The sequence below is a fragment of the Pseudorasbora parva genome, chromosome 14, assembly GCF_024679245.1.
Source record: "Pseudorasbora parva isolate DD20220531a chromosome 14, ASM2467924v1, whole genome shotgun sequence".
NCBI lineage: Eukaryota > Metazoa > Chordata > Actinopteri > Cypriniformes > Gobionidae > Pseudorasbora > Pseudorasbora parva.
The window spans coordinates 31,747,471-31,757,562 of record NC_090185.1 but is presented as its reverse complement, the minus strand read 5'-3'; the positions used below and the strand labels follow the sequence as shown (position 1 = coordinate 31,757,562).

The 10,092-nt window shown below is 36.2% G+C and overlaps 1 protein-coding gene across 1 annotated transcript; it reads right to left on the bottom strand.

Annotated features, from left to right (window-relative positions):
- Positions 1-446: 446 nt before the first annotated feature.
- rpl32 (ribosomal protein L32) lies at positions 447-3,429 on the bottom strand. Its single transcript, XM_067414900.1, has 4 exons — positions 3,316-3,429; positions 2,642-2,742; positions 1,015-1,196; positions 447-623 (listed from the first exon to the last, which is right to left on the bottom strand). The coding sequence occupies exons 2-4, from the start codon at positions 2,735-2,737 to the stop codon at positions 494-496; spliced, it is 408 nt and encodes a 135-aa protein (XP_067271001.1). The 5' UTR covers positions 2,738-2,742; positions 3,316-3,429; the 3' UTR covers positions 447-493.
- Between the last annotated feature and the right edge of the window lie 6,663 nt (positions 3,430-10,092).

Genomic DNA, 10,092 nt, shown 5'->3' with positions numbered 1-10,092 from the left:
AAAGGCAAGTTTAAAGAGTCCAAATCAAGAGACCATCTCAAATGCGAGAAAATATTGAAATATTACATTCTGTACATTATGCCCTCTATGAACTGTGGACTAACTGCAGGTTTAATCAGTTCAGACCATACGTTTAATGGCTTAGAACCAAAAATGTCTGTTTTGAGTCAAAGGGCATCTTCAAATATTATATTTTATAAAAATGAAGACCTTTTTTTTGCATTCCGACACCCAAAGGACCAAAACTTTATTTAATTCTGTGGATTTTGCCCGTTTTCCTCCAGTTGTCACCAGTTTTTCCTGCCTCCACAATGTGTGCAGAGCTGCAAGTGACGTACCCATGACATCTGCTTCAAAATGGACCCAAGACCTTTTTAAGATCCACAGAAACCCTGTAAACACAGCACGCATCTCAACAAAAACAAATGAGACCGAACACACAAGTGTGGTTTTCTATTTTTCACTTTATTGAAAAGACAACAAGATAACCAGATTATTCGTTCTCCTCGCTGCGGAGTCTGGCGTTGGGGTTTGTGACCTTAATGGCCAACTGTGCGGCCCTCTCCACAATCAGCTTCCTGTTCTTGGAGGACACGTTGTGGGCGATCTCAGCACAATGGGTCCTAGAGAGAGAAAGAAAAACCGTAAGGTTATCACAAATTCATTTAAAAAAAAACAATGGGAATGCTAAATTGTCCTCCGCAAAAAGACAAGTTACACTTGTAATATTTCAAAGTCACTCAAATACAAGCGCTAGTCACTTGTTGCAGATTATCTTCCACCTGCTGGCTATGGGAAGAGCCAGAGGTAGAATGGGTATTTCCTCCGCCATGCTATTTCTCCGAATTCAATACCTGGGGTGAATACGGACAATTCAGCAGGTATGATCGCAGAGATCTTTAAACAATTTAAAAAAAGTCTACAAAGAACCACCATATTAAAAGGATTTACACAAAGCAAAGTAAATTCAGATTGGGTACAAAAGTGGCAATATAAAAGTCCTTTTGCTCTTACTTGTTGCTCATCATGAGGACTTCAAGTTCTTTGACATTGTGGACCAGGAACTTCCTGAATCCAGAGGGCAGCATGTGTTTGGTCTTCTTGTTGCTTCCATAACCGATGTTGGGCATCAACATCTGCCCCTTGAAGCGTCTGCGCACTCTGTTGTCAATACCCCTGGGCTTTCTCCAGTTTTTCTACAGAGAGATTATTCATATTAGATCATACATGGACAGATATTGCATTTGAAAACATTTTCTGCATTAAATATGGCTAACTGTTTAAAGATGACCAGAGAACTTGCTGCAAGTGTGCAGCAATTATGCAATACAACATGAATATATATTGCGTTCATAAAGCTAATAAGATATTGCAGTGTTAAATGTCACAATGAAACCGCAGGAGATTTTTTTTTTCTTTCTTCATAAGACATACAGGGCTGTAACCACCATAGACATCGATGGGACCTCAATAATTAGAAATGGCCAAAATTGTCCTCACAATATTTGAAACTCTTGAACTGCACTTCCTTACGTTAGGATGAAAAATCATTACGTTTGTCTGGTCTAACGGCGCTCGTGAATGTCAAACTGACTGAGATGGCCAATCAAATCAAAGTAGGCGGGGTTTACGTTCTCTTTTGGCTTGTGCAGTCTTCACACAGACGAGCTCGTCAATCTATCGCTTAATGCCGTTGCGAAGACTATTTTCGGAATGCACACAAACCTTTATACAATATACCATTATTGATAAATATCTTTAATTATAATGAGGGGAAAAAAACTATATGGGGGCGGATCAGAACCTGAAACCTTTGACACAGCAAACGTGTTTATTCACTAATGGGAAGAATTTCAGGACTAACTGTTTTTGACAAATGAATGCATATATTATTTATATTTCCAAAATGGGAGACATTTGCAGACCCAACTAGAGTTAGACCTAGAATTTCATTCACTCTGCTTCTCTATGCTTTATATATAAATAAACCAAAAAACTGGTCCTCCCCAATGTTCAAGACATGGTTACGGCTTGTACCGGACACATTTTGGAATAATCTCTTATATGCTCATTTAAATACAGAAAAAAAACTAATGAAATATTACTACATGTTTTTTTCTATTAGAATATTTTACATTCAGAATTCAATAAAGAATAGAAAGTTTTAAAAAAAATATTTTTTAAGTTTTAGCATTTATTTAAAACAAATCTCTAGTAACAATCTACCACCCAAAAGTGTGGGTTTGCTGCTCTCTTTTTGTAAGAAATGTATACTTTTATTCAATAAGTTGTTACATTTATAGTACAGATTAATATTGTTAGAAAATATTTCTAATTTGAATAAATGCTGTTAAATTTTTAACTGTTCTTAACTTTTATATCTTAAGTCACAGGTTGCAAAAAAATGATAAGCAGCAAGTGTTTCCAATTAATAAATCATATTAGAATGATTTCTGGAGGATCGTGTGACACTGAAGACTGGAGGAACTATGCAGAAAATACAGCTTTGATCACAGAAATTAATTTTTAAATTGAAATATTTCACAATAATGCTGTTTTTTTCCCTGTATTGTTCATCAAATAAACCAGCTTGATGAGAAGACTTTTTTCAAAAACATCAATAGTATGGTAGATTTCTTACACTGATCTTGACATAGCGGTCCGACTGATGTCTGATAAACTTCTTGGTCCTTTTCTTGACAATATTAGGTTTGGTGAGGGGTCTGATGGCTGCCATGATGCCTACAAAATGAACAAGCAAACATTAATAAGATTAGGAGTTGGAATACGATATAAAAAACACTTACAAAACATTGTCTAAAGCATGTTGACATGTAGCATGTACATTAGCAATTAGCAGTCTTCTACAAGACATGTCAACAAAATCAAGTGACAGCGTGCAATAAAATAAAAGTCTAAAGCATATTTATCGTTTAAAACGACGGCAGAAATGTGAAGCATATGCTAAACGGCGACCGTGATTGAACATGCACAAAACGCGCAACTAGCACAAGAACTAAACACACTTTATCGAGTCAAGATCCTCTATTGTTAAGCATAGGGCACTCTGTTGTAATGTTAAAGCGAGCAGTGGTATTTATAATATTTCGTGACTTCAGTGTCCCTCTCACACCAATGGCCGCCATGTACAGAACCCGTGTGGTAATTCATACAAATACGGTGCGTTCTATCGCGCCATGAGTCGCAATATCAGCCCAGGTAAATGAAATGAACACTGCGCAAAGCGACATGGGCTGATAATTGTTTATTTTCACCAGAAAGTAAAAGGATGATTTGAGATTTTATTCCGCTTACCGTTTGGCCTGTCTCTACCGAAGACAGTCCTGAAGAAGAGGAGGAAGTGACGCAGCGACGGCCTGGAAATGATCTCAGGCAGCGGAAGTCGCTCCTGCGCTGAAATGTGGCCGTGCACAACAATGCCGCTGGTGAAATGTAGAACATATTAAAAAGTACAAGAAGCGATCCAGCAGGTTGAGAAGTGAGGAATAAAGTGAAGAGAAAACTAATGTGATGTTTTTTACAGGGAAGAAAATCAAGGACAATATTCATTTAACTATATAGAAGTAATTTGGAGAAAGTTAGAACATTTCGCTTTTTAGGATTAGGCTACACTTTGATGCAAGGTTAACATGGGTAAAGCATGTCAGGAATGTGGAGGACAAGTGGTAGAAAGTAATAATATATTGAGATGTTTAACAGGACTAGAATGGGGAGCAGATTATAAATAGCTGAAGTATATATATATATATATATATATATATATATATATATATATATATATATATATATATATATATATATATATATATATATATATATATATATATATATATATGTAAGTTTAATAAGATCAAGGATGGATTATAGAAGTGTGGCATGTGGATCAGCAGCCAAATCTGAAACCTGAAGCCCGTTTTGGAATCTAGAAACCATGGAAGTTGATTTTAAGTTACGGCAAGTCAAACCAGCTAGCAATAGTACAGATTTAGCAGCTGAATTTTATATACAGGAATAAATATAAAGATCACGTGCAGATCTATACAGATGGATCAAAGGATCCAGAAACAGGGAAAACTGGATCTGCAGTTTACATTTTTAATCAAAGCGGTGAGATTAACAGACAAGCTACAAATGATAGTAGTATATACAGTGGAATTATTCGCTATTATGATGGCATCAGAATGGATCGAGGAAAACAAAATAATAAAGCTTTAATTGGAAGTGACTCTTGTCAGCATTGTACAGTCTCATGATAGGCAAGTCAAATAGTCATCAGGACTTACTGCATTCAATATTGACACTGTACACAAGAATAAGGGAAAACATTGTAAGATTCAACTGATTTGGATTCCAGCACATAGCGGCATTGTGGGTAGCCTAATGAGAGTGGACAAGTTAGCAAAACAAGCTGTTAAAAAAAGAGTATTAAAACAAATATTAAGTTGTCAAAATCAAAAGGAAAGAGTATTATATGGAGAGAAGCCATTAAAGAATGGCAACAGTGGAACAGGGAAATTAAAGAGAGACATTTGTATAATATTCAAAATAAAGTTGGGGCTGTGAAGAATAGGGGAGGAAATAGAAAAAAAAGAAATAGTTATGACCAGATTAAGGATGGGTCACAGTAATTTGAATAGCACACTGCACATTATAAGGAAGCATCAAAAAGGATTTGTGTGTGTTTTTTTTTTTTTTTTTTCAGAAACAACAGAGCATGTGCATGTGTAATATCTGTCTGCAGAGCTGCGCATGCGCAGTTTCACTACAGCGGTTTTGCCCGCGCATGCGCAGTTTCACTACAGCGGTTTTGCCCGCGCATGCGCAGTTTCACTACAGCGGGTTCACGCTGATACATTTGTTTAAATCTTATTTCTGTCCTAAAACTATCTATTGATTATTGTTGCTCCTGCTGTTATTTATTTTTTTGCACCTGCTGTTGCCCGGATGCCTTTAGGCTCCTTTACTGATATAAAACAATGTTGACTACTAAAACATGTAATAAACATTAATAAAACATGCTGTCATGAACATTTCTTTTACGTTTTTTCCCCAAAAACGATCAGCCTGGTCAGCCTGGTATACCAAACACACAATGTATTTTCAAAACCTGGTATAAAAAATTAACTTTCGAATAGACATTTCAAAGGTTTTTATAATTATTAAATTATTAGTCTAAGATAACTAAATCCTCAAGTTGATTAATTCTGCCTGGGGTATTTGCATAAAATTGAACACAAATAAAACAGGGCTGAAAGTCTGAGCATATTATTAATTTGTTGGAGATATTTATTACATTTACAATTTACATTTTAAACATTTCATTATTTTACCATTACAGTTGATCACTAACTAATAACTATAAAATCAAACAATTAAAATAAATAAATAAATAAAATTGTAGTTGTATTCCCTTCCAGTGCTGTAAGGTGCATCTCGAAGACATAATGACACAACGCGCATGCACGGTCAGAACTGCTGTGGTAAAACTGTGGCTCTGCAGTCAGACCCTTCTCAGAGAGTCGGCTGTCAGTTGCATCATATCTGCGTTAACCTCAGTTTCCGGTTTTACTCTTAGCAGTGTGCAAGTGTCACAGAGTAATGTCATAACATAATTTTCAACACGCTCAAATGTATCTGATATGATAAACCGAGCTGAATTTCCCACGGGGGTAATCTAGCACTCGGAAAGCATTCCACCCATAGGGGCGGGCATTGCTAACCAAGCCATCACCTGCTGTTAGCATCCCATTGACTCCCATTCATTTTTGAGTCACTTTGACAGTGAATAACTTTACATCTGAGGCGTTTAAAGACTCCATTTGTCAATTGTTTATTTCTAAAGAAACACGACAATGTATAAAAGGCAAAGTTCGCTCAGCCATCAGGAAGTGAGTGCTTCTAATTGACTTTTCGCCGTTGAAGTCTATGGGGTCACTGTGTCCATTTCTTTTACTGTCTATGGCATTACCTCATGCTCATGACCGGAAAAGCGGAAATGGCACCGGCGACTGTCCTGTCATAATAAAAGTCCCGCTGCTCGAGAGCCGTTTGCTCCGGCGGCCTTGCTCAGCTCCTCAACACTCGGTCCTGCTCTGCTTCATTCTACAGTAACGTTAATAACCGCATTCATGAACATGATTTCTTCCGAGTCCTTTCCCGATTCTTTCCCACCGACTGTGAGGTGAAGACCACACGTCCCTAGAATTTGCTCTCAAACTTGGTGTCATCAAACTACGCCTTTGTTTTGAATCGGCGCCCTCTAGCGGATGGAAAAGTTACACAGCGGCGCTTGTAATAGCTGCGGCCCGGAGGCTTGCTCCAAACGGCATTTCATTGCAGTGTACTTGTACATTTGTAATGACAAATAAACTTCTATTCTATTCTATTCTATTCTATTCTATTCTATTCTATTCTATTCTATTCTATTTAAGAAATCATGCATTGTTTATTTATTTATTTATTTATTTATTTATTTATTTATTTATTTATTAACATGTATGTCTGCATTAAAAGTATTTTTTGGTAGCAAGAACAATGCTGAGCCAAATGAAGATAAAGATGTGTTCTGGTGTCTGTGGTGTTTATTGAACCAATCAGATAAGAGTAAATCGAGAGGCAGCGAGCAGCTCTTGCAAAACTCAGTGAGTGAGAGAATTGTGCCAAGACTGTAAGTGCAGCTAAAAGAAAGACGGAATTGTAGAAATTGTACTTTATAGGCTATCAGTAAGAAAAATTAAAAAACATTTTTACTAGAGTATAGTGATTTACAATTGCGTGTTTTCTTTTAAATATAACTAAATATTAGCTTGATGTCATTATACTCAATTCTAGTCGGAATATACTCCTCCATTGGGCTGTGATTATGGGGCGTGTTTCAACCGAACCAGGAAAGACCTCAATTGGATAGATCTACAACCAATCAGAGCAACAGAGCGACGCATAACGTTAGTCAAACGTCAACAGAACTCAACTGCACTGTGTTGCCACATCTGTGGTTTTGCCGAAGGTTATTTTCCATGTCCGCAGGTTGAAGCAACCTCAATTATGAGATGTATAGACCCAGGAATCTGAATTTAAGCAGGCAACCTAGCCAAAATAACACACATTTTCCCCACCCCAAACGGCATTTCGCAGCTATTGAGCCTGTTTTGGGCTAGTAGTTGGCGGGTTTTTGTTGTAAAAACTTGGCAACCCTGTTTGCACGCACGCTGGAATAAGTAACGTTAGAAGAAAAAGATGAGTGTAAACGATCTTTCCTGGTGATGTAAAAAAAAATGTTTTTAAGGATACACAGAGTACTTACCAACACAATCATCATTTCTGAGTGAAATAGTGAAGGTGAATGCAGGTGAACAAATACGTTCTCCGTTTAGGATTAGAACAAATTCAACCCAAGCCCCTTTGATGACGTGATGATTACTTTACTGTTGATCATCTGTCCGTCATCGTCTAAGGCCCGCCCTGATGATTTCATTGGTCCGATCAGTTTCTGTTCCGGCATAATCACTCCTCTATAAATCAAGTCCAGACCGAACCACCCGAGCTCAAATGTTGTGGACGCGGCTGAGTTCGGCTGGCATCCAGGCTAACTAAATATGACCATTTCTGTTCTTTAGAGGCACACTATGTAGTTTTTCACCACTAGAAGTCAACTATTCAAAACAAAGGTGTAGCTTGATGACACTCGATGGTTACTGCAGTATAAAGTAGAGCTTGGCCGAGTGCTGTGGCAGCTGAACGAGGCCGCTGAAGTGATTGCTTATGAGAGATGAGTGCGACACACGGCTCGAGAGCAGCGAAGCTTGTATTACGCCGCAGATGAGCGGTTCTGCTTCTTCCTGTCAAGCGTATGTGGGGTAATGCAGTGCTGTTGATCATGTTGATCCACTTGAAAATTATGCATTTAACGTTAGCGGCTACTATGAGACACTTGTTGCACACACTGCAGTAAGCTAGATCGATATTGTCGTATTTATAAGTTCCTCACTTGTAATTCATTCACAATGCGTAAATTCATCACTTGCAGGTACAGCAAGCAACAGTATTATGAATATTACGAGTTGCTCACCTGTGTAATAAAACACATAATATATTAAAGCGTCTTTGGTGTTGCCATGCTGTCTACAAAATAAAATAAAAATCGAGGGTAACGCAGGTATGATATTATAGGCGACAAACGGACATGATTCATATCCTAGTTAAGATTCCTTATTTCTCTATTTAAACAGGAAACATTTAGGATAGTGTAAGTACACAATTCAATATATGTGTGTGTGTGTGTGTGTGTGTGTGTGTGTGTGTGTGTGTGTGTGTGTGTGTGTGTGTGTGTGTGTGTGTGTGTGTGTGTGTTGTTTTTTGGATATTTTAATCCAAAAATCTTAAATATTGTGCTTTAAACAGTTGAAAATGTAGATTTTGAAAAGTAATCAAATGTAATCAGTTACATTACTTTAATAAAGTAATTGAAAGAGTTACACTACTTGTTACATTTTAAATAGGGTAACTTTCTAAAGTAACCCAACACTGGTTGTCTACAACCGAATCTGTTGAAGGAACCATCAAAATAAAGCGAAAACAAAAACTGTAATACAGTTGCAAACAAAATTTGTATCTAGCTGGATTTAAAACGTAATGTAATGAGGCCATGTTTTGAATGTCAATTGCACAATAGTCTGTCACATGCTATTATTTAAATAATTTGAAGCCTCATCAAAACGAATGTGTTCTTGAATTGTTCGTTCATGTAGGAGAAGATTAATTTAATCCATGTTTTTTTCTTCTTCATAACTATTATGCTTATGGAACACTGTGTTATTTAGAACTGCTTAGAAGACTAGCTAGGACATAAACTGGTAAAATGTGTTTGTGAGGAAATATATGTGCGCCAGGCTTTGAATTTTAGGGAAGAGGAACGGCTGGATTAGTATTTGACACTGCTGACGTCTTCACATGACCCCAGAGGTCACTACCCTTACGCAACAAAAATATATTTCTCAATATATTAGTTGACAATATATTTCTCAATATATTAGTTGACAATATATTTCATGTGTCTCCATATATTGTGAAATTTACATGGTAATATATCATATGATATATTATATAATAATATATTATATATGCAAGTCATATATTGCAATATATGGGACAATACTGCAATTATTGCCGTTTTCATATATTGACTAAATACATATCATTATACTATTCAATATATTGCTATGTATATTGAAATATATCCTACAATATATGAAATTATATATTGGAAGAGTCATTGTATATGTATGTAAATATATATGTAAAAATATATGAGATAATATACCTCAATGTACTGGATAATATAATCAGATTTATATGGGAACATATGTCTTAAATATATTAATTTATATTACATAGTATATAATTATCATATATATTGTATACATGGTAAATATGAAATAATCTAATGTACACTGTCTGTCATATATTTTAAAATATAACAGATTAAAATATAATATAGAAATTAGGGCCGCGACTCGATTAAAAAAAATTAATCTAATTAATTAGAGGCTTTGTAATTAATTAATCGCATTTTAATTGCATATAAATATTTGACCTGAGAACAATGAGAAGTAATTTTTCACATGTATTTTTAGTATACCATTGAATAATGACTGAATACATAAGCTTAATCAACAAAATATTGTTTATTTATTTCAGTCCAGCAGACCAGTGCATGTTTGCCAGTTTAGCAAAAGCATTTTTGTGATATTTGAGGCTCAATGTGCTGCGGTGATACGCGAATTCCTTGTTGTATAGCTTGCACACAACCATGCTCTTGACGACGCTTCCATTCTTTCGTTTTTTAAAACAAAATTTCCCATCCACGGGGCCAAGCAAAGCGGTCTCATCAGCTTGTTCCATAGCTTCGTTCATGTTCACATGGTTCGTTGTTGTCGTGACTCCGGAGCGCTAGTTGGTGTTCCAGTATAATTGGTCCGTCGAAACTCATTCATTGAAAAACGTTCCGCGGTGCAAAAATAAGTGTGGTAAATTTTTTTTTTTTTTTTTTTGCGTAATTAATTAACGCGTTAA

Bases quoted from the DNA above. Each gene is read 5' to 3' on its own strand.
- rpl32 (XM_067414900.1), bottom strand. From the start codon at position 2,737: ATGGCAGCCATCAGACCCCTCACCAAACCTAATATTGTCAAGAAAAGG. The intron at 1,197-2,641 runs GTAAGAAATCTA...ATCTCTCTGTAG, and splicing joins ACCGCTATGTCAAGATCAGT to AAAAACTGGAGAAAGCCCAG. The intron at 624-1,014 runs GTAAGAGCAAAA...TTCTCTCTCTAG, and splicing joins GTCCTCATGATGAGCAACAA to GACCCATTGTGCTGAGATCG.